At 39.0% G+C, this 25,483-nt stretch overlaps 1 protein-coding gene across 1 annotated transcript in view; it reads left to right on the top strand.

Annotated features, from left to right (window-relative positions):
* Positions 1-25,483, top strand: part of COL4A4 (collagen type IV alpha 4 chain) — a 131,033-nt gene that overhangs the window by 51,162 nt on the left and 54,388 nt on the right. Inside the window, exons 11-21 of the mRNA XM_065880183.1 lie at positions 4-45; positions 3,222-3,302; positions 4,128-4,181; positions 4,444-4,503; positions 5,385-5,429; positions 5,903-5,956; positions 6,722-6,791; positions 7,325-7,429; positions 11,664-11,828; positions 14,882-14,975; positions 15,964-16,123. Of these exons, the coding sequence (XP_065736255.1) occupies positions 4-45; positions 3,222-3,302; positions 4,128-4,181; positions 4,444-4,503; positions 5,385-5,429; positions 5,903-5,956; positions 6,722-6,791; positions 7,325-7,429; positions 11,664-11,828; positions 14,882-14,975; positions 15,964-16,123 (930 nt within the window). The remainder of the gene's footprint in view (positions 1-3; positions 46-3,221; positions 3,303-4,127; positions 4,182-4,443; positions 4,504-5,384; positions 5,430-5,902; positions 5,957-6,721; positions 6,792-7,324; positions 7,430-11,663; positions 11,829-14,881; positions 14,976-15,963; positions 16,124-25,483) is intronic.

Here is a 25,483-nt window from a genome sequence, read left to right as displayed (position 1 = left end):
CAGGGTAATCCTGGCGTGGGAGTAAAGGGGCAAATGGGAGACCCGGTAAGAACTCCCTTTTGCGTGGAGGAGCACATGTTAAAATGTATGGGCTACCCGGGTCGAGGAGACGGTTCTGATTACCACTTAACTTGTGTTCGTTCTCTCGTCACTGTCCAGCTTTATGGCTGAGAATTTGTCTTTGCTGAATTATGATGACACCATTACCCTTGACTATAAAATGACAGTCCTGACAAAACCTAACAGTAAATTCAATTTAATTTATATAGCCCAAAGACATGGAATATTTCTGATAATATATCCGGGGTAACGATCTGTTTAATTATGGATTTGTTTAGCTTAACTTGCCAAATTTCATCAGAGTCCTAAACTTCACACATAAATAAAAATATGAATAACTGTGACCCAAAGCATTGAGCAACACACCGTCCACCCCTCACACCCATAGTCCTTTCTGCTGAAACACAAAACTAAGTAAGGATAAACTTCAGAAAAGTGCTTTAAGGTGGAAGCTCATCTGGAAACAATCTGAATGCTTAAGAGTTGGTGAGGGGCTCTTTCAACAACTGTGGGTAAATAGATATTGAGCATCTACCCTGTGCCAGGCTAGGATTGGTGCTTGGTGTGGGGATTTGGCGAGACAGACCTGATCTCTGCTCTCATGGAGTTCCAGTGTGGTTGGGAAATTTATGGTACAGCCATTTAACACGCTTGCCAAAAATATACTGGAAGACGTCATGATGTGGGGAAATTCCAGGTTCTAGTACTTATTGGGTTGGCCAAAAAGTGCCTTCGGTTTTAAGTAAAAATAAAAGACACATTTTTCATTTTCACCAAGAACTTTATTGAGCAACGTATTCACCCTTTTGTACCACTACCTTCTGCCATTTTTCAGGCAACTTCATCATTCCGTCTTCTCAAAACATTTTATCTTTTTGAGCAAAGAACTGTTCCAGGTGCCTTTTACAGTCTTCCAGGGAATTGAAATTTTTTCCAGTAAGAGAATTTTGTAAAGACTGAAATAAATGGAAATCCAAAGGTGCAATGCCTGGTGAATACGACGAGTGAATCAGAACTTCCCAGCCAAGCTCTAACAGTTTTTGCCTGGTCATCAAAGAAACATGCGGTCTTACATTATCCTGATGGAAGATTATGCATTTTCTGTTGACTAATTCTGGATGCTTTTTGTCGAGTGCCACTTTCAGTTGGTCTAATTGGGAGCAGTACTTGTTGGAATTAACCGTTTGGTTTTCCGGAAGGAGCTCATAATAGCGGACTCCCTCCCAATCCCACCATATACACAACATCACCTTCTTTGGATGAAGACCATCCTTTGGTGTGGTTGGTGGTGGTTCATTTCGCTTGCCCCACGAGCTCTTCCATTCCACATTGTTGTACAGTATCCACTTTTCATTGCCCGTCACAATTTGTTTTAGAAATTGAACTATTTCATTACGTTTCAGTAGAGAATAGCATGTGGAAATATGGTCAAGAAGGTTTTTTTCGCTTACATGGAACCCAAACATCAAAGCGATTCACATAACCAAGCTGGTGCAAATGATTTTCCATGCTTGATGTGGATATTTTGAGTATGTCGGCCATCTCCTGCGTGGTATAATGTTGATTGTTCTCAATTATTGTTTCAATTTGACCGTATCAACCTCAGTTGGTCTACCCGACCATGGAGCCCCATCCAGTGAGAAATCTCCAGCACGAAACTCTGCAAACCACTTTTGACACGTTCGATCAGGCACAGCACCTTCTCCATATACTGCACGAATCTTTTTGTGTGTTTCAGTTGCGTTTTTACCTTTTAAAGCATAGTATGCCGAGAATGTTGCTTTTTTTCTTCCATCTTCAATATTAAAATGGCTCCGCAAAAATTCACCAATTTTGATGTCTTTTTTTTAAATGCACGCTGATATGACACCTGTCACATACCGTCTAACAAAATTGTTTCGAATGAAGTTAAAGACAACTAAGTGCTACCAGAGCCATCTTATGGAAAAAAATGAACGAACCTTTTGGCCCACCCAATATGATAGGAAAATGTGCAAAAAATAATGTTGTAAAATATATTAAATGATTTAAAATTTTACTAAAATGTAAACTATATTCTTCATTTAAATTATGTTTATTTTTATATAGTGTTACTTTCATTATAATATATATATATTTTTTATTGGGGTATAGTTGCTTTACAATGTTGTGTTAGTTTCTGCTGTACAGCAAAGTGAATCAGCTATAGGTATACATATATTACCTCTTTTTTGGATTTCCTTCCCATTTAGGTCACCACAGACCATTGAGTAGAATTCCCCGTGCTATATAGCAGGTTCTCATTAGTTATCTATTTTATACATATTAGTTTATATATGTCAATTCCAAACTCCCAATTCATCCCACCCCCCTTTTCCCCCCTTGGTGTCCATACATTTGTTCTCCACATCTGTGTCTCTATTTCTGCCTTGCAAACAGGTTGATCTGTACCATTTTTCTAGATTCCACATATATGCGTTAATGTATGGTATTTGTTTTTCTCTTTCTGACTTACTTCACTCTGTATGACAGTCTCTAGGTCCATCCACATCTCTACAAATGACCCAATATCATTTCTTTTTATGGCTGAGTAATATTCCATTGTATATATGTACCACATCTTCTTTATCCATTCATCTGTTGATGGGCCTTTAGGTTGCTTCTGTGACTTGGCTGTTGTAAATAGTGCTGCAATGAACATTGGGGTGTATGTGTCTTTTTGAATAAGAGTCTTCTATTAGAGTTTCAAATTATGTTTAACGCACCATTCAGTTACATATACATGTATGCACACATACATATTATGCACACATGTGTATATGTAGACATATGTATATGTATACATGTGTGTATACACAGTTATATACCCACACATACATACAAACACACACACACCACAAAGAACTGTACCAAAGTTTTAATAGAGATTACCTCTGGATGGTAGGATTATGGATCACTTTTATTTTTTAAATTCATTTTTAACAGTAAGTATGTATTATTTATGAAAAACAATAAACATTTAAAATTACATTATGTATTTGCCATGATTTTTATTTTAAATCCATGACATACAGGCTTGTAAGCATTATACCACAATATGTGGGTGAAAGTCTTCTTAGTTTCAATTTTTATTTCAAAATAAAGTTAATATGAAATTCTCATTATCTTGATTTTTTTTAAAGGGTGAGGTTGGCCAACAGGGATCTCCAGGACCCACCCTTCTGGTGCAGCCGCCTGACTCTGGTCTCTATAAAGGAGAAAAGGTAATTCTCAATCCATATGTGACCTTGGTAAAGTAGTCATAGCCAACATTTTCTGAACATGTTCCCGTGCCAGCGAAGAGCTGAGCACCTACATGCAACGCTGCCTTGATCCCAGGGTAACCTTTACAGGTTGGTACTATTACTAGCTCCATTATAGAGAGTTGAAAAAGTGAGACTTGGAAAGGTTACCACTGTTCTCAAGTTTACCCAGCTGTTGAGTGGCAGACCTAGCTTGGGCTGCTAAACTGTGACATGTCCTCCAGGATATAGTCCCCCATTCATGTCTTTGATGTGGTCGCTGAAAATACCACTGGAAATCCAGCTGTCCTTTAGATGTTACATATGGATCTGATGCTTTGGTAATTGAAAGGTGACAGAGGCATAGAACCGAGCATGTAATAGACTCTTGGCAAATATTAATTCCTTTGTCACCCTCCAGCACTGATGTTACTGATGCCATGTGCACATTCTTGTCAGTTTTCAGTTACTGGATTCAGTTTCACTACCTTGCTCAAAATGAGCCTCTCCTCTCAGTGGCTGCATTCCCAGCTTGCATCTGCTGCCCTGGTTCCATGGTGGCTCCCCCCACCGCTCTGCTGTCCCGCACCGCACAATGCTACACCTTTTACACAGAACTGGCCTCCTGAAGAGTGTCAGGTTCAAAGGTGCGCTTGGATCTTAGTTGCTAATTACCGACAGTTGACGAGTAATCCCTTATTAAAAAATTAGGAGAATGGCTGTTGAAAGAGGTAATTTCTTAAAGAGATGGAACTCAGTATGTTGAATAAAGCCGGTAAGCCAGATTATATTCATTGTGATTTTTAGGGTATTAAAGGAACGCCTGGAATCATTGGACCTCCCGGACCACCAGGCCCCAAGGTAATTTATTTAACGAACTTAAAAAATTGTATGATGTGCTATCTTAATTTAAAATTTTTTACATGGTTATTATCACTGCTTTAAATGCTGATATGTTACTAGAACTTTTCGATATTTCATCATAATTCTGTAGGAAGACTATTTCCAAAGTAGCTGTTTTCTTTAAGCTGCTGGCAGTAATTTTTATTTCTTGTTTTGTTTTTGCATTCGTATTGCTGAAATATTGTTGCTTGAACTCCTCTAAAAGTGTCATCTCTTTAAGGGGGAACCCGGTATTGGGACAAAAGGAGAGAAAGGTATTCCTGGATTTCCAGGACCTCGGGTAAGGATCATTCTTGGCGTCCTTAACTTCAGTGAGTTTGGAGGCATTTCTCTCTCCCATTTTTATAAGATCAATATTTCTGAGAGTTCAAAAGTGGAGATTATCTCTAAGAGGAATGCTATATTTTGGTCAGCAAGAATTGTGTGATAGCTAAGTGCCCCAGAGCATCCCTTTCATGGACATTATTTGGATAAAACAGGCAAGCAGAAGATGGGAGAATTGGCAGGAAGTAATGGGATCGTGGCATTTTCTTACTGGCTCAGTGTCAGTGTGATAGTAGCTTGGAATTGTTCATTTAAGCCTATTTGATAAAAGAAGGTACTGATCTAGGGGCAGTAGCTAGAAAACAACTATAGCATCAGGGCTCAAACATCTCCACACATGTCACTAATGGGATCCCCATTCATAGAGTCAGTATGAAGGCCAGACCTTGGCGAGCATGGGCATTGAGTTTATCTGACTCAGATTTAGTACTTAACGAGACAATATTGACTTCCGTAGTAATTTTCATTGCTGACAATGCATAGAGCAACTATTAATCTCTAGAGAAATTATATTGCGACGATTCAAAGATATTTAGCTCAGTGCAAGCATTAAATTAAATAAACTGAAATGGAAGAACAGCAAAAACAACAAAACTGTGTTCTTAATTTAAAGCACTGTCAAGGACATTAATTTTTTGAATAAGATTAAAGATCAATTAAAATAACAAATGTTATAAAGAAATGGAATCTCTTTTATATTTATTTCCTTTATTCAGCTACCTTTGCAGACAAGATTAAATACCAACGAATCAATCTCATAAGGTGAAAATGATTCACTGAACTGGTTTATGTATTTTGTTTTAATTCTGCTTGTGTTGATTTTTGTGAATTTATTAGGGGGACCCTGGCTTCTATGGATCTCCAGGTTTTCCAGGATTAAAGGTAAATGAACACGATTATAGAGAGGATAAATACATATTCATTAGTAAATGCAATTCAGTATCATTCAAAAGTTGTACCAGGGCCTGTAGACTCACACACAGTAATGAGAAAGGGAACACATTTATTTTATAAGTTACATGATTTCACCGTGGGTACAAAAACTAAAGCATAAAACTGTCGGATGCAACCCCAAAGCGGTGTTAAGATTCTGTACAGAATCTCAGTGAGCATGTGTCATTCAGATTAAATGAGAATGAGATAATTTGTTACCCAATCACATTTTTTAAAAAAGGCGTGTTTCATCCCTGATGTTCTGCAATTACCTTCACTGTTTGATCCTCATGAAAACAGCACTGTATATATTATGCATTGTTTTATTTCCTGTAAATTTTGTAGGTAAATATGTGCATAAAAATAAATACATATGCTTAAAAAATAAAAATAAAAAAAGGCATGTTTTTGGTTATTTGTAGGGGGAACCAGGAGTGTTTGGAGATCCTGGGCCGTTTGGATTTCTTGGTCCAAAGGTAAAAAAGTGAGCCTATCTGAGTACAGTCTGATAACATCCTATATCCCTTATGTTATCTAATTTATTTTTTAAAATATTTCAAAGAATCATTCAAAATTGAGTTCATTTTGCTTATATTATTTTAATGCATGTGGTAATGATTACATTTTACATTTGAGCAATGATCCTTTTGAAGGTGAATAATAATGAGAGATTCAAAAATTCCCTAGGGATTATACAGTATCATGATTAAAAACATAGGGAACCGTGGAGAGTTCTTTGCTTTGAACACCACTGCATTTTTTCTTTCCTTTTTATGTGACCTCACCTTCAGCACTTGTGCAGGACAAGCCATGGTGGCATTAAGGTGACACAATTAAGGGGGACAGTATCTGCTGCTAAAATAAAATGTAGGTTCAGATCCTATAGGCAAATAAACTATTTGTTCTGGAGTGCAAGTTAGACATTAATGCTCGTAATAGATCTGAGAAACTTCATGGCTTCAGAGGTATCTAGTTGATGCACATGGAAGCGTTTTTGGAGTTTGAATTTTTTTTCTTTTGGGAGAACTTTCCCAGTTGGCTGTTAACTTCTGCTTGTAGGTGGGAGGTCTCATACTTTTGTTCCTCTTAGACCACCATGAGCTATTTATTTCTCTAGTCAGCCTATAGGCTTTGTTTCCTATATGAATGCCTACTTGGTGATGCTAATATTTACTTCGTGCCAGGAAACATGAGAAAAAGATTAATATTTCTAAGAAAAGTGAATGAATGAATGATTTCAGGGAGATCCTGGAGACCGCGGGCACCCAGGACCACCAGGGTTTGTGGCAACTCCAGCTCTTCCACTCAAAGGTTTGTGTTCCATTTTTTTTCTCTATAAATTATGCTGAAATGGGATTTGCATAGTCCCAAAAGGAGGGTTTGGCCTAGTCCTTCTGTAGTTTACACACTCGGCAGGCTACATATATGAACTTTTACCAGGAATGTATACTTATACTAGTGCAAGTAGAGATGTGCATCTTGGTTTGTCTCTATCAGCCATAAGACACCAAATTTTATTTTAGTGGGTGAACTGCATGCTGGAATTTTTATTATGTTACCTTTCAGAAAGTAGGTTTTTTAATCGCTAGAAATGTGTGAAACCATTTGACTAAGACCTGCCAAGATGCTGCCTCCAGGAAGAAAGCAGCCTAGATCGATGACAAATTCCACACTACTTCATGTGTCTGCAGCGGGGGGTCTAAGATATTGCACTTTAAACGTGATGAGAAACTGCAAAACAATCTCCTGTTGTACTTTAAGAAGGCTCACAAGAAGTGATCGTGCGTGAGCCTTTAAATGTATATATATGTTTACTATATACATTATGCCATTATTTTTGGCAGGCCCTCCAGGGGATCCAGGGCACCCTGGCCGCTATGGAGAAACGGGGGCTGTTGGACCACCTGGTCCCCCTGGTCCCCCTGGTAGACCAGGGGAAGTCTGTGCAGGTATGGCTTTTGCATGCCAGGTTTGCTGCATCCTTTTCCACACCAGGGCCTCTCCACTCTAGCTGATATTAAAATCACCTCAGCATTGTTTCAAAAATACTGATGGCTGTGCGTACCCCAGATCAGGAATGTTGGACTCTCTGAGGGATGGATGGACCAAGGCACCTACTTTTATAAAAGTGTCCCCATACTTTTTTATTTTTGGCCGCAGTGCACAGCATGTGGGATCTTATTTCCCTGACCAGGGATCGAACCCATGCCCCCTGCATTGGAAGCACGGAGTCCTAACTGGACTGCCAGGGAAGTACCCACCACCCGCCCCCAACCCCTGCTTAATTCTAATGCACAGCCAGGATTAAGAAGCACAGAGCTCAAGCCAATTAATCATTTAATTGGAAGAAATCCAGGCTCTTGGACTGCACCTGAGAAATATTCAATCACTATCTCAGGGGTGTGATAAGAAGTATGTATGTAAAACAAGCTTCCCACAAGATCACCAGATGCGGTTAAGATGTGGAAACTGCTGCTAGGGTTAGAGTGTGTCTTTAGGTCGTTCCCACTTCCTTGGAAGGCTCTCTCTATGGACATCTACTTGTTAAAATTTAGTTCATTCACCTAGGCCCCAACTTAAATCTTCTGCATGAAATGTGGAAATACAAAATTGCAAATTAAAAAATAAAATTTTGATTCGGACTTAGTTAAAAAATAAACAAAAAACAACAGCCCTCTCGCCCACAAAAAAACCCCTATGGCTCATGGTAGTATTTGATGACAGGCCTGAGAAATAATCCTGTTGACACACGGACTTTGAACTCCTTCAAGTGCTGTCTTAGCTAATATTCCCAGTGAGATTAAGAATGGACATTTAGGGAATATTTGCATTCTGTGAACCCAGGAAGACTGATTAAACGTGTGGGGAGAAAAGTCTGGTATAAATGTAATTTTATCCGGTCTGTTTCATGTTATAGTTCCTGAGGAGTTAGAAGTTTCCTGAGATGTTCATCTGTGAACTACAGAGTTCTTGTTTAATGTTTCACGAAGCTAGCTTTCACTTTGTAGGATCTGATTACCACAAAGGCAGTAAATAAAGCTTTGTTGTTTAGTTCATTTACTCTTTCAGTATCGCAGCCATAGCTTAATTGACCCAGAACTATATAAATCATACAGAATACTCTGTTGGTCGGGAGGCACTAGACTCCGCTCTTACATTTCTCCTTTCGGGCTTGTTTATAAAAAAATACCACCTCCAGCGGATTGAAATCAAAACCCAGTGGGAGTAAGTAACACCTGTCTCTAGCAGATTCCAAACCAAGTATAACAGGAAGCTTCTTAATTCCAAAAATCTTTTTTAAAAGAATCCATATTTTGACTCCAACCTATAGTAAGAAATAATTTTATATTGTATAGCATTTACATTACATCACACACATATATGCATACATACATACATATGGTTGAAACACAGATTTCACAAAATAATATCTCTGGGGTATCTGATGCACTCCGTTTTCTATTCCATTCTTTTCTTTTGAAAAAAAAAGTTTTTAATGCTGGCCACAACTGAATTGATTTCATGTCCTATCAGTTGGTGGTCGAGGCTGCGATATGCCATACACTGTAACCCATTCTGCCTTTTCGAAGCTGGTTGAGCATTCTCCCTGGTACTGGGACGAGATAGCAGGCAGCATCTGGGACCATCCAGTGACTGATTGTGGAGATTCCGAGTCAGGTCTTAGGACTGTTATGAAGACAAGATGGTAGCCAAGTCCACAGGAGTACATGTTCATTTTGTTTTAAACATACCATTGTATGTAGCCTTTGTTATACATATTTTATTTTATAGTCATCTATAGTATTTACCATGAGATGAGTTGGGTTTTGGAGTCAGACACCTGTGATTGAATCCCAACCTTCCCAATCAGTATAGTATAGTGAAATAGTTATGCGTTTACACAATGGACTAAAAACATTCCAGGTTCTAGTACTTACAAACTGTGTGATCTTGGGCATTTATTAAACTTCTCTGTGCCTGAGTTTTCCTGTCTGCAGAACGGAGTTCTTGTTACAGTTGAAAGAAATAATATGTATACAGTTCTTAGAATACAGCTGGGGATATAGTAAAGACTCACTGGGTTAGCTCCGATTATCAGTATTCATATTTGGCCTAAATTTTCTGTGCCTTATCTATAAGGTACGAACTTTTCAAGGTTGTTGAAGGAGTAAAGATAATGTTTGAAAATACACGTAAAGCCCCAGCACGTATGCACCCAATAACGAAAGCCATCAACTTAACTTGCGTGCTACATTACTGATGACGGACGGGGTTTCAATTGTCTGTTGCTGAACAGATAACCCAAAACCTAGTGGTTTAAGACAACAACATTCAGTATATTCCCCTTCACTCTTTCTGTGGTTCAAGAATTCAGGAAGGGCTAAGCTGAGCGATTATGGAGCAGGGATTTTCATCTGGTTGCAGCCATCGTGTCTGGAACTGAAACATGAGGAATGGCCAGGCATCTCTCTCCTTCATTTCTCATATAGTCTCAAGTCTCTCTGTGTGACTCTGTACTTAATTTAGGCTTCCTTACAGTGGCTTCCGAGCAGTGATATTGCTTCTGTGGTGCCTCAGGACTCCAGTCCAAGCATTTTGCTCACAAGGAAGAAGCTGAATCTTCTTTAATAATCTGGCCTTGGAAACCGTATCGTGTCACTCCCGCCATACTTCATTAGTCCAAACAACCACAAAAGGCTGGTACATTGAAGGGACGGGGAACATTCCACCTCTTGCTAGGGGAGTGTCAAGGTTCTACAAGAGCGTGAGGGACTAGAGCTACCATGGTGCCATCTTTGATAATGTCAGTCTTCCACAGAGAGGTCCTGGAACCAGGCATGCTTAGGAAGAAGCAGCTCAGAGTAATGATCACGCTCACACCAAGGCTTCCAGCTGTCTTTAAGCCAAAGCCACCAGCGAGGGGGAAGTAGCATGTCAAGGGGAAGCAGGATTTAGCTGCTGCTGCATTACTTTGACCTGCTCTAAACACACTGAGCATCCAGTCGTTCACCGAGAACATGCCAGATATTGCAGTAAGCTCCTTATGTGGGTTCTTTTATTTAATCTTCATTACAAGCCTCTGAGGAAGATATAGAGGATTAAATAAGTTAAATAACCTACTTAAGTACCTGTGGCTGGAGAGGGAGAGGCCAGGTTCAAATCTACCACCTCTTTGCTTTTCCACAAACCTAAGTGGTTATAGTATTTTACATCTACATAGATAATTTTGTGAGTCCCATTTTTTTCTGGCTGTGCTAATTAATTTTGGGGTAAAAGATTAGAAGACTGTCTCCGTGTAAGCATATCTCAATCATATCCAAATATTACATTTTAGTATCTAAATGGCAACACCAGTTTTCTCATTAAATTCTACTAGTCATTGATAATTATAAAAACAAACAGCTTAAAATTATATACCAGGTACCTATCTACATGATTTAATGTATTACCTTATTTAGTTTCTTCTAATTTTTAAAATTTTTTATTGAACTTTAGTTGATGTACAGTATTATGTGTTACAGATGTACAATATAGTGAGTCACAGTTTTTAAAGGTTATGCTCCATTTATAGTTATTAAAAAGTATTGGCTATACTCCGCTTGTTTTACAGTATGTCCTTATAGCTTATTTCATGTGTAATAGTTTGTACCTCTTAATCTCCTACCCTTATTTTGCCCCTCCCCCTTCTCCCCACTAGTAACCACTTGTTTGTTCTCTATATCTGTGGATGTGCTTCTTTTTTGTTATTTTCACTAGTTGTTGTATCTTTAAAATTCCACATGTAAGTGGTATCATACAGTATTTGCCTTTCTGTGAGTCCATATTTTAATTCACTATATGTGCTAATGTGTTTATTCAGGTTATTTTTTATCAAGTTATCAAAGTTTTTTGGTATTTTAAAATTAATTTTAATTAAATAATATATATTTCTTTTCCAATAATCCTAAAGAATAGACAAAAAGGTAAGAAAATCTGATTCCCTAAACCTTTATTACCACTTGTGTGCTTGTTTCAAAGGAGGTGAGGCATTCTGATGGCTGGGATACTCAGTTATTTTTTAGCTACATTTTTTTTCCTTAAAAAAATTCCACAGCCTAAGAAGAATGTACTGATTTTCATTTCTTCTACAGAAAAATGTAATCTGAGAGTATGTGTGGTTTTCATTCTTGATTTCTCTTGGAGGCATGATGGGACCCCCTGGGCCACGAGGGTTTCCTGGTCATCCAGGATTTCCAGGGGCAGCTGGTATTCCTGGGAGAGCTGATTCTGCTCCAGGGAAACCAGGCAACCAGGGACCACCTGGGTTGCCTGGAGTGCCAGGGTTGCCGGGACCTCCAGGATCAGATGGTAAAGTGCTCTTCATTCACATTCACTAGCATTTATGTTGCATTTGATATTTGCATATCATTCAGAAACCGTGACTTTCCAAATTTTAAAAACGTTATCTAATATTTCATAAGCCAAGTTAGTTGTATTAAAAATACAAAAAAGTAAACTGATGTTGGACTGCCACATCTCTTAAATTATGTGAAAATATTTGGATGGGAATTTAAGTATGCTGATAGAATGTTGTAAATTAATGCAATTTTTATTTTTTAAATGTAGTTGTCATTTTTATAGAGTTATGTATGGACCTGGCTTGAGTCAAACAGCTCTACAAAGCCTTTTGTGAAAAAACTGCCATCCCAGGCAACCCCTTCTCCTATTCTCTCCTCCCCAGGGGCAATATTTTCCCCACAATTAGCTGGATCTCCTGGGATTTGCCTCTGTATTGCCATTCAACATACTTGTGTTGCTATTTCTTAATTTTTCAGTTTGCGCATTATCTATTGACTTTCCTCTGTAGCGGGTGAATTCACCTCTTTCCCCACTCACCACACATGTGCCATTTTCCACTCCTGCAACCTGTCAATATAGTTAGCGTCATAATTTTTGTTAAATAAATATGCAGTGTTTACATGGAAGGTTATATAAATGCCATTCACCAGTTTAGCCATATAATAATATATGATACTACTTTCCTAGCATAACCGTTTGGTAATAATCGTCATAACTTTGTGTGTTTGCTTGGTTTTCAATATACTTATTGCTAATTCAACCTCAAACCATCCGGAATTGTATACGTCTCTTAATCATACATTTTAACTCATTACTAGTATTATCTCTTTGACTAAATCTCATCTGGAACTTTTTGACCTGTTTAAATTAGGTCAGGTTGGAATTTTAAAAGCTGATGCTGCGACACTGCCTGGAGATCTTCCTTCACCATTATCCTAGGAATTCTCTGTCTCTATCTCTCTGTCTGTCTCTGTCTCTCTGACTCTCTGTCTCTCTGGGTCCCTTTGTTTCCACAACTCATATATTTCTTCTAATGGTTTACTCATTATACTTTGTGAGAAAATGTGTATATTTGGGGTGTCTTCACTGTTTGAAATACCTTTATTCTACTGTGGAACTTGATTGATAGTTTGGTTGAATATAAAATTCTAGATTGGAATAATTTTTCCTCCAGGTTTTTGAAGGCATTTTCCATTGCTTTTTAGTGTTACTGAGAAGTCCAGTAACCTTTAGATACTTGATTCTTTGTTTAAAATCCCTTTTCTTATTGAAAGTTTATAGGAATTCTCCTTTGTTTTCAATGCCCTTAAATTTCACTGTGATTTACCTCAGTGTGGGTACATTTGCAGGCACTAGGAGCAATTTAACACAAGTCCTTCATTTCTGGAAAAATTTCTTGAAGTATTTCTTTTTTAATGTATTTATTTTATTTATTTATTTTTGGCTGCATTGGGTCTTCATTGCTGCATGCGGACTTTCTCTAGTTGCAGCGAGCAGGGGCTACTCTTCATTGCAGTGCGTGGGCTTCTCATTGAGGTGGCTTCTCTTGTTTTGGATCATGGGCTCTAGGCACGTGGGCTTCAGTAGTTGTGGCACACGTGTTCAGTAGTTGTGGCTTGCGGGCTCAGTAGTTGTGGCTCACGGGCTCTAGAGCTCAGGCTCAGTAGTTGTGGTTCACAGGCTTAGTTGCTCCACAGCATGTGGGATCTTCCCAGACCAGGGCTTGAACCTGTGTCCCCTGCATTGGCAGGCGGATTCTTAACCACTGAGCCACCAAGGAAGCCCTTGAAGTATTTCTTTGGGGATACTTTGTCCTCCTTTTTTTCCCTCTGTTTTCTGTTTCTGGACTCAATATATTTGTCTGTTAGAGAATCAATCCTACATGTCTGTTTTTCAAATCTTCACTCTATTATTCTTCACCTTTTAATTTTTCTGTAACACTTTCTGGTAGACTTCCTCAACTCCATCTTCCAAGTCTGCTCCTGAATTTTTAAATTTCTGCTTTCATAACCATTTTTTAAAAAAATTTCTGAGGATTTTATTGTTGCTGTTGTTTTCTCTCTCTCTCTCTCTCTCTCTCTCTCTCTCTCTCTCTCTCTCTCTCATTTTTTGTTGTTGTTCCCTTTTAATGTTTCTTTTTGCAGCATCCTGTTTCTGTTTGGGGAATGAAATGCCTTCCTTTGTCTGCTTTCTAAACTATATAGTTTATTTTAAAGATTTCTTCTTACTTCATTGTCTCTTTCCTCCAGTTTTGAGGGCGTTTGTTTTTTCCTGCTGCAGTTTTTGAGAAGGTGTTCTTACTATTTAGCTGCTTCTTTGACCAATCATCCTGTTTGGGGTCTCACTGTCATTCTACTTCAGAGGTACCAATTCTTGAACTTTGGAAGAGATTTCCTAGGTAAACTGTGTTCTGTTTCTGCTTTCCCCACAGCCTGCTTGGAATTCAGCTTTTTAAGGTCTGCTAAATCTTTTTACTTTTTTTTTTTTTTTTGCTTTGGTTTCTCTTTTTCTTTGTCTTGAAAGATTATACCTTTTTATAATATTCTTTTACTGTCTGTTATCTTACTGGTATTTGGGGAGACAAGGAACTTATTGTTTGCATTTTATCTAACATTTTTAATCAGATGTCTCTGAATTTTTACAAACCCTGCTTTATGCTTTCTTTATTAGGTAATTATTGATAACTAAGGGGCAAAATATATTTGCCATATACTTACTTCTAGTTTTTTGTTTATTTGTTTTGTTTTGGTATATTTGTTTGTTTTATTATCCACTACTTTGCAACCCATTAAATTAGGGCTGAGATTAGGGATAGTGTTATCAATGGTTATGGTAGTAGAAGCTTGCTGTGACAATTGTATGGTCTATTTGTATACATATTCTTATAGCAGAGAGAAAGAATCATAAGAAAGGAATGGAAGAAAGAATGGTGTTGAGGGGATGGTGTGAATGTGAACACACCAAGCTCTACTTGTTCTATATCAGATCTATATCAGATGTTCTATATCAGATGTTCACAAAAATTGTGATTCTCTCTGCCCACCCCCTTTCCCACTGGAAAGTTGTATATTGTAGTGCTGGGCCTCCTGGACCACAAGGAATAAAAGGCAAAGTGGGTCCTCCAGGAAGAAGAGGCTCAAAAGGAGAAAAAGGCAAGTATGCATCAAAGTAGAATTTCTAGAAAACAACATATGGAGGATTGGGAGGCATTATGAAATGTACAATGTGGATTTCATTTAGATTCTTCACTCACGGTAGTTACCCCTGTGAGTACTTAACTCACTGTGTGCTTGTGATGTGATTAGAACTTACCGAAAAGTCAAATCTATATCTTACAGCATAAAGGAGACACTTACCTGCCATGAAATTTGCCTCAAAGTGATGGCTTTTTCCACAGGATCCTCTCAATTACTTGAAAAAAGCAGAGATAGGACAGTATTGATCTTTAATTTTGGTTTCTCTCTGTGGGTCCCATCTTTCCCAGACTCATCAAATACCTATAGCTCTATGTTTCTACACCCTAAATTGTTTGGTGCCTTTTTGACCAACTGAGTCAGGTAGGTATGAGAGCTGAGGAGTTTGACTATCCAAAAGGCATTTTTTTAAACTAAAGGTCCTGATGATTAGAAAATGCACTGTAGGGAGTTACTAACTGTAACATGCAATACAATCAATAATCCCTCTTAACATATTATTTGGGTTCTTTAAATGCCCAGGGTTTATGGTCTAACCAATTCTGTTGTTGTTGTTTCAGCAGGAACCAAATTAAGAGACTTTGTTTTTTTTTAGTAGGAACCAAATGAGAGACTTCTAAACTTTTAAAAATAAGAAACTTTCTTATTTTCAAAGTTTCTTCCATAGAATCAGACATCGGCTTTCCCCCTAGATTTTGTCAGTTTGCGTTTATTAAGACAGAGCACCCCATTTGTCTGGAAATGATATGTCCACCCACATAGACCATAGCTACCCCCAGGTCATGCCCTGTGCTCTCCACATCACATGTTATCAGTTTTCTGTGATAAGAATTGTGCACATCAGGCCCTTTTAGTTCTTATTCGCACTATTGGTTTTGTATAGTAAAGACTTTATTGGGATTTCATTCAGGAAATTTGACAAAGCTGCCTTTTATCCTCTGTCTAGGAAGCACAGGGCTCTGTGCCTGCCAGCCTGGTCCCTCAGGCCCACCCGGCCCTCCAGGACTTCCTGGGAGGCAAGGGAGTAAAGGAGACTTGGGACTCCCTGGGCGACTTGGAGAAAAAGGTTACCCAGGCCTTCCTGGTGCCAGAGGATCTCCAGGGCCACCAGTGAGTAACTCTCTCCAGTATCAATCTTTCTAGTTAAAAGAGACTGGTAGAGATAGAATTCACTTGTACCTTTCTCCAATTTATAGTGATATATATATTGTATGTTTTGAATCTATAAGTATATTCATGACAAAAAATCATCTCTATCCTTTCATTCATTCATTCATCATTCATTCATTTGTTCAGTCAACTAATATTTATTGAGCACCTACTATGTTCCAGATACTATTCCAGGTGCTGGGGATACAGCAGGGACCAGAACACTATCTCTGCCCTCTGGGAGCCTCTACTCTGTTGGGAGGACATACACCATATAACAGATAGACGGGTGAATATAGAGTATGGCCGATGGCAATAAAGACCATCACCGTCTGGTGTGGCCTGCATGGAGAGTGAGGGAAAGAGCAGACCTGAAGTCAAATGGCTGGAGATTAGGAGGGGTTGGAGAGCATGGAGCATTGTAGGTGGGTTGGCTTCAAGCTTGTACTCTGGATGACATGGAGCAGCCAGCAGAGACAAGGGAAGAAGTAGGGAGATTTAGCTGGGCTATTGCTGCAGTAATCCTGGTGAAATATGATGGCGGACAGGTGTACCTATTACTGTTGGGTGTGACAGGAAGTGGTCAGATTCTGGGTATATTTTGACCATAGAGCCAACAGACTGGCTGTGAGGCTGGATGTGGGATATGAAAAGCAGAGAAATAAAGGATGGGGCCAAGATGGGCAGACAATGTGAGGCGCAGGCCTGGGGGGCAGGAAAGGAAGCAGTGCTGTTGGGCACATTTTAGGTTTGGGGTGCCGATTAGACAAGCAGGCGGAGGCCTCAAGTAGGCTGTGGGATGATATTCAAGTGAGGGATCCAGATGAGAGATCGGTGGAGCTGTAGATATTGGCTTCGTCAGAGTTTATGTTATATTTCGTGCCAGAGGATGCATGAGATCTTGCGGTGACTTCTATTTGCTGACCATTCCAAGGGACCATTCCAAGTGACTCGGGCTGAGGCAGAGCGGTCCCTCAGAATAAAATCACTGCCCCCGGGGGCCCTCCCCTGGAGGCTGGAGACAGCCCTTATTACAGGGGCTTAATCCTGGGGTGGCCAGGATTAAGAGCTCTCCAGTCTGAGAGCCTTAAGTGAGGGTGATGGTTAAGCTCTTCCTGCACCAACCTTGTCAACTCAACGAGAAGTTAGGTCCTTAATATGCGTATGTTGAATAAATATAATTGTAATTATCAATATTAAGTAGGCTGCATTTTATTGTCTGCTTCTTTAATTCAACTTTTTATAGTCATTTAAAAAATTTTTTAGTTTTTAAAACAATCTTTTTTTAAATTTGTTTTTGGCTGCGTTGGGTCTTCATTGCTGTGCACGGGACTTCTCTAGTTGTGGCGATCAGGGGCTACTCTTCGTTGCGGTGCACGGGCTTCTCGTTGTGGCGGCATCTCTTGTTGCGGAGCATGAACTCTAAGCACGTGGGCTTCAGTAGTTGCAGCACGCAGGCTCAGTAGTTGTGGCTCACGGGCTTAGTTGCTCTGCGGCATGTGGGATCTTCCCAGACCAGGGCTCAAACCTGTGTCCCCTGCATTGGCAGGCAGATTCTTAACCACTGCGCCACCAGGGAAGTCCCATAGTTATTTTTTTATGTTGTTACTTAATTTTCATAATGAAGGTTTTATTGGCTCTAAAATATTTTTCTTCCTTCAATTGAGTCACTTCTCAGAGCTAACATCTTGGAGTGTGGATTACTAGTTCAGCCAGGGTTATCCTGGTGGAGGTTTATGTAATTCAGTTGCTCCAGGGCTTACCTCTTAATTTAAAATTTTTTTTATTTTAAATTAAAGTGTAGTTGATTTACAATGTTGCATTAAACTGGCCGTGTTTCCGATATCTCTGTTCTGTGTATGATTCTGTCCATATGACTTCTCTGTACTAAATTCATCTCACTGTGATCACAGTTAGGGACCAAGTTCATACTATGGGGCACAGGAAAGGAAAGGAGGGAGGGAGGGATGGACAGAAAGAGGGAGCTTGAAGGACCCACAGACAAGCATTCTTGGGTGTTCTCACTCCGCTGTACATCTCTCTCCTCTGCTGGTCCCTGGCTCCAGAAGCCACAGATTTGTGAGAAAGTAGAAAACAGAAAAGTAGGTTTAAGTTCTTTGCAATTTTTTCTGTGGTTGGACCAAAGCCTTGTATTCATTGCCTTAGCCTGAGAGCAGTTCCCAGGATGGGTCTATTGGAAGGCACAGGGCTTAGGAGCACATGGACCAAGCTTCAAATCCCAACTCTGACATTGGTGAGCTCTGTGGTGTTCCTGTAAGATGGACATAACAACACCTGTCCTACAAGTTTGTTGGTAAGAATTCAATTCAACAGTATATTCTGAGAGCTACAAGGTACACACCAGTGAACCAGACGGCCAGGGTCGCTGCCCCTGAGGAGTTGCAGCGCAAACCACAGGTCACAAACTGCCATGGACTAAATCTGAACCTCCAGCATGTTTCATTCTGTCCTCACAGTGTTTGCTTTTGTACTATTAATATATTTATGGCTGCCCTTGAGAAATTGGAAGCTCATTAGCACAGGTCACTGGATCCGCACCACTGCCGGAAGCTGAGGAGGTCTGGGGCCTCAAGTTTCCACCATGCCCTCTCGCCTGCTTTTCGGAAGAGCATGGCCCCCCAGTGGGCATCTACGGTTGAAGTCCCTGATCTAGACTGTGTATAAAATAACTAGTACATGCCCTGCAGAGAGGAATTCTTGTGGCTGCTGAGATTTTGTTGTTGTGTATTTTTTTAACCTCTTTATTGGAATATAATTGCTTTACAATGGTGTGTTAGTTTCTGCTGTATAACAAAGTGAATCAGCTATACATATACATATATCCCCATATCCCCTCCCTCTTGCGTCTCCCTCCCACCCTCCTTATCCCACCCGTCTAGCTGGACACAAAGCACCAAGCTGATCTCCCTGTGCTATGTGACTGCTTCCCACTAGCTATCTACCTTACCTTTGGTAGTGTATATATGTCCATGCCACTCGCTCACTTCGTCCCAGCTTACCCTCCCCCCCCATATCCTCAAGTCCATTACCTACATCTGCCTTTTTATTCCTGTCCTCCCCCTAGGTTCTTCAGAAACTTTTTTTTTTAAGATTCCATATATATGTTAGCATATGGTATTTGTTTTTCTCTTTCTGACTTACTTCACTCTGTATGACAGTCTCTAGGTCCATCCACCTCACTACAAATAACTCAATTTGCTTTCTTTTTATGGATGAGTAATATTCCATCATATATATGTGCCACATCTTCTTTATCCATTCATCTGTTGATGGACACTTAGATTGCTTCCATGTCTTGGCTATGGTAAATAGAACTGCAGTGAACATTGTGGTACATGACTCTTTTTGGATTATGGTTTTCTCAGGGTATATGCCCAGTAGTGGGATTGCTGGGTCATATAGTAGTTCTATTTTTAGTTTTTTAAGGAACCTCCATACTGTTCTCCATAGTGGCTGTATCAATTTACATTCCCACCAACAGTGCAAGAGGGTTCCCTTTTCTCCACACCCTCTCCAGCATTTTATTGTTTGTAGAGTTTTTGATGATGGCCATTCTGACTGGTGTGAGGTGACACCTCATTGTAGTTTTGATTTGCATTTCTCTATTGATTAGTGATGTTAAGCATCCTTTCATGTGTTTGTTGGCAATCTGTGTATCTTCTTTGGAGAAATGTCTATTTAGGTCTTCTGCCCATTTTTAGATTGGTTGTTTGTTTTTTTGATATTGAGTTTCATGAGCTGCTTGTATATTTTGGAAATTAATCCTTTGTCAGTTCCTTTGTTTGCAAATATTTTTTTCCCATTCTGAGGGTTGTCTTTTCATCTTGTTTATGGTTTCCTTTGCTGTGCAAAATCTTTTAAGTTTCATTAGGTCCCATTTGTTTATTTTTGTTTTTATTTCCATTTCTCTAGGAGGTGAGTCAAAAAGGATCTTGCTCTGATTTATGTCATAGAGTGTTCTGCTTATGTTTTTCTCTAAGAATTTGATAGTGTCTGGTCTTACATTTAGGTCTTTAATCCATTTTGAGTTTATTTTTGTGTATGGTGTTAGGGAGTGTTCTAATTTCATTCTTTTACATGTAGCGGTCCAGTTTTCCCAGCACCACTTATTGAAGAGGCTGTCTTTTCTCTGTTGTATATTCTTGCCTCCTTTATCAAAGATAGGGTGACCATATGTGTGTGGGTTTATCTCTGGGCTTTCTGTCCTGTTCCATTGATCTATATCTCTGTTTTTGTGCCAATACCATACTGTCTTGATTACTGTAGCTTTGTAGTGTAGTATGATGTCCGAGAGCCTGATTCCTCCAGCTCCGTTTTTCTTTCTTAAGATTGCTTTGGCTATTCGGGGTCTTTTGTGTTTCCATACAAATTATGAAATTTTTGTTCTAGTTCTGTGAAAAATGCCATTGGTAGTTTGATAGAGGTTGCGTTGAATCTGTAGATTGCTTTGGGTAGTATAGTCATTTTTACAATGTTGATTCTTCCAGTTCAGGAACATGGTATATCTCTCCATCTGTTTGTATCATCTTTAATTTCTTTCATCACTGTCTTGTAGTTTTCTGCAAAAAGGCCTTTTGTCTTCTTAGGTAGGTTTATTCCTAGGTATTTTATTCTTTTTGTTGCAATGGTAAATGGAAGTGTTTCCTTAATTTCTCTTTCAGATTTTTCATCATTAGTGTATAGGAATGCAACAGATTTCTGTGCATAATTTTGTATCCTGCTACTTTACCAAATTCATTGATTAGCTCTAGTAGTTTTCTGGTAGCATCATTATGTATAGTATCATGTCATCAGCAAACAGTGACACTTTACTTCTTTTCTGATTTGGATTCCTTTTATTTCTTTTTCTTCTCTGATTTCTGTGGCTAAAACTTCCAAAACTATGTTGAATAATAGTGATGAGAGTGGGTAACCTTGTCTTGTTCCTGATCTTAGAGGTTTTGGGTCATCGTGTTTTCATTGTCATTTGTTTCTAGGTATTTTTGAATTTCCTCTTTGATTTCTTCCTCAGTTTTTCACCACTGAGGAAGATGTTGGCTGTGGGTTTGTCATATATGGCCTTTATTATGTTGAGGTAAGTTCCCTCTATGTCTATATTCTGGAGGGTTTTTATCATAAATGGGTGTTGAGTTTTGTCAAAAGTTTTTTCTGCATCTATTGATATTAGCATATGGTTTTTATCCTTCAGTTTGCTAATATGGTATATCACATTGATTGATTTGCATATACTGAAGAATCCTTGCATTCCTGGGATAAACTTTATCCCACTTGATCATGGTGTATGATCCTTTTAATGTGCTGTTGGATTCTGTTTGCTAGCCTTTTGTTGAGGATTTTTGCATCTGTGTTATTCGGTGATATTGGCCTGTAGTTTTCTTTTCTTGTGACATCTTTGTCTGGTCTTCTTATTAGGGTGATGGTGGCCTCGTAGGATGAGTTTGGGAGTGTTCCTCCCTCTGCTATATTTTGGAAGAGTTTGACAAGGATAGGTGTTAGCTCTTCTCTAAATGTTTGATAGAATTCACCTGTGACCCCATCTGGTCCTGGCCTTTTGTTTGTTGGAAGATTTGTAATCAGTTTCAATTTCAGTGTTTGTGATTGGTCTGTTTATATTTTCTATTTCTTCCTGGTTCAGTCTTGGAGGGTTGTGCTTTTCTAAGAATTTTTCCATTTCTTCCAGGTTGTCCATTTTATTGACATATTGTTGCTTGTAGTAATATCTCATGATCGTTTGTATTTCTGCAGTGTCAGTTGTTACTTCTCCTTTTTCCTTTGTAATTTTACTGATTTGAGCCTTCTCCCTTTTTCTCTTGATGAGTCTGGCTAATGGTTTATCAATTTTATCTTCTCAAAGAACCAGTTTTTAGTTTTATTGATCTTTCCTGTCATTTCCTTCATTTCTTTTTCATTTATTTCTGATCTGATCTTTATGACTTCTTTCCCTCTGCTTACTTTGGGGATATTTTGTTCTTCTTTCTCTAATTGCTTTAGGTGTAAGGTTAGTTTGTTTATTTGAGATGTTTCTTGTTTCTTGAGGTAGCATTCTATTGCTATAAAATTCCCTCTTAGAACTGCTTTTGCTGCATCCCATGGGTTTTGGGTCATCGTGTTTTCATTGTCATTTGTTTCTAGGTATTTTTGAATTTCCTCTTTGATTTCTTCAGTGATCTCTTGGTTATTTAGTAGTGTATTGTTTAGCCTCCATGTGTTTGTATTTTTTTACAGATTTTTTCCTGTAATTGATATCTAGTCTCATAATATTGTGGTTGGAAATGATACTTAATATGATTTCAATTTTCTTAAATTTACCAAGGCTTGATTTGTTACCCAAGATATGATCTATCCTGGAGAATGTTCCATGCGCACTTGAGAAGAAAGTGTATTCTGTTGTTTTGGGATGGAATGTCCTATAAATATCAATTAAGTCCATCTTGTTTAATGTATCATTTAAAGCTTGTGTTTCCTTATTTATTTTCATTTTGGATGATCTGTCCGTTGGTGAAAGTGGGGTGTTAACGTCCCCTACTATGACTGTGTTCCTGTCGATTTCCCCTTTTATGGCTGTTAGTATTTGCCTTATATATTGAGGCGCTCCTATGTTGGGTGCATAAATATTTACAATTGTTATATCTTCTTCTTGGATCGATCCCTTGATCATTATATAGTGTCCTTCTTTGTCTCTTGTAATATTATTTATTTTAAAGTCTATTTTGTCTGATATAAGAATTGCTACTCCAGCTATCTTTTGATTTCCATTTGCATGGAATATCTTTTTCCATCACCTCACTTTCAGTCTGTATGTGTCCCTAGGTCTGAAGTGAGTCTCTTGTAGACAGGATATATACAGGTCTTGTTTTTGTATCCATTCAGCCAGTCTATGTGTTTTGGTTGGAGCATTTAATCCATTTACGTTTAAGGTAATTTTCGATATGTATGTTCCTTAATTGTTTGGGGTTTGTTATTGTAGGTCTTTTCCTTCTCTTGTGTTTCCTGTCTAGAGAAGTTCCTTTAGCATTTATTTTAAAGCTGGTTTGGTGGTGCTGAATTCTCTTAGCTTTTGCTTGGTTGTAAAGGTTTTAATTTCTCCATTGAATCTGAATGAGATCCTTGCTGGGTAGAGTAATCTTGGTTGTAGGTTTTTCCCTTTTATCACTTTAAATATGTCCTGACACTCCCTTCTGCCTTGCAGAGCTCCTACTGAAAGATCAGCTGTTAACCTAATGGGGATTCCCTTGTATGTTATTTGTTGCTTTTCCCTTGCTGCTTTTAATATTTTTTCTTTGTGTTTAATTTTTGATAGTTTGGTTAATATGTATGTTGGCATGTTTCTCCTTGGATTTATCCTGTATGGGACTCTCTGCGCTTTCTGGACTTCATTGACTATTTCCTTTCCCATATTAGGGAATTTTTCAACTATAATATCTTCAAATATTTTCTCAGTCCCTTTTTTTCTCTTCTTCTTCTAGGACCCCTATAATTCAAATGTTGGTGTGTTTAATGTTGTCCCAGAGGTCTCTGTGACTGCCCTCAATTCTTTTCATTCTTTTTTCTTTATTCTGCTCTGCAGTAGTTATTTCCACTACTTTATCTTCAAGGTCACTTATCCGTTTTTCTGCCTTACTTATTCTGCTATTGATTCCTTCTAGAGAATTTTTAATTTCATTTATTGTGTTGTTCGTCATTGTTTGTTTGCTCTTTAGTTCTTCTATGTCCTTGTTAAACGTTTCTTGTATTTCCTCCATTCTATTTCCAAGAATTTGGATATCTTTGCTATCATTACTCTGAACTGTTTTTTTTGTTTGTTTTTTGGGGTTTTTTTTTGCGGTACGCGGGCCTCTCACTGTTGTGGCCTCTCCCGTTGCGGAGCACAGGCTCCGGATGCTCAGGCTCAGCGGCCATGTCTCACGGGCCCAGCCACTCCGCGGCATGTGGGATCTTCCCGGATCGGGGCACGAACCCGTGTCCCCTGCATCAGCAGGTGGACTCTTAACCACTGCACCACCAGGGAAGCCCTCTGAATTGTTTTTCAGGTAGACTGCCTATTTCCTCTTCATTTGTTTGGTCTGGTGCATTTTTACCTTGCTCCTTCATCTGCTGTATGTTTCTCTGTCTTCTCATTTTGCTTAACTTACTGTGTTAGGGGTCTCCTTTGTGCAAGTTTGTAGTTCCCGTTGTTTTTGGTGTCTGCCCCCAGTGGCTAAAGTTGGTTCAGTGGGTTGTGTAGGCTTCCTGGTGGAGGGCACTGGTGGCTGTGTTCTGGTGGATGAGGCTGGATCTTGTCTTTCTGGTGGGCAGGACCGCATCCGGTGTTGTGTTTTGGGGTGTCTGTGGACTTATTATGATTTTAGGCAACCTCTCTGCTAATAGGTGGGGTTGTGTTCCTGTCTTGCTATTTGTTTGGCATAGGGTGTTCAGCACTGTAGCTTGCTAGTTGCTCAGTGGAGTTGGGTCTTAGTGTTGGGATGGAGATCTCTGGGAGATTTTCGCCGTTTGATATTACGTGGAGTTGGGAGGCCTCTGGTGGACCAGTGTCCTGAACTCGGCTCTCCCACCTCAGAGGCTCAAGCCTGAAACACAGGGTCTCTGACACCGAGACCCTGTCAGCCACATGGCTCAGAAGAAATGTGAGAAAAAAATAAATAAATAAAATAAATTTATTAAAATAAAAAGCTTATTAAAAATAAAAAAGTAATAAAAAAGCAAGATAGAAAGAAGAGAGCAACCAAACTAAAAAACAAATCCACCAATGATAACAAGCACTCAAAACTATACTAAAAAAAAAAAACAGACAGACAGAACCCTAGGACAAATGGTAAAAGCAAAGCTATACAGACAAAATCACACAAAGAAGCATACACTTACACCCTCAGAAAAAGAGAGAAAGGAAAAAAAAAGTATATATATATTAATAAAAAAAAGGAAGAGGGCAACCAAATCAATAAACAAATCTACCAATGATAATAAGCTCTAAATACTAAAGTAAGATAAACATAAAGCCAGAAACAAATTAGATGCAGAAAACAAACCCCAAGTCTACAGTTGCTCCCAAAGTCCACCACTTCAATTTTGGGTTGATTCGTTGACTATTCAGGTATTCCAGAGATGATTGTGGAGATTTAATCTGCTGCTCCTGAGGCTGCTGGGAGAGATTTCCCCTTTTCTTCTTTGTTCACACAGCTCCTGGGGTTCAGCTTTGGATTTCGCCCCTACTCTGCGTGTAGGTTGCCCTCTGGCGTCTGTTCCCCGCCCAGACAGGAGGAGGTTAAAGGAGCAGCTGATTTGGGGGCTCTGCTCCCTCAG

The sequence above is a fragment of the Phocoena phocoena genome, chromosome 7 (genome assembly GCF_963924675.1).
Source record: "Phocoena phocoena chromosome 7, mPhoPho1.1, whole genome shotgun sequence".
Lineage (NCBI taxonomy): Eukaryota > Metazoa > Chordata > Mammalia > Artiodactyla > Phocoenidae > Phocoena > Phocoena phocoena.
Note: the sequence above shows the minus strand (reverse complement) of the source record. Positions and strands in the feature narration are given on the sequence as shown.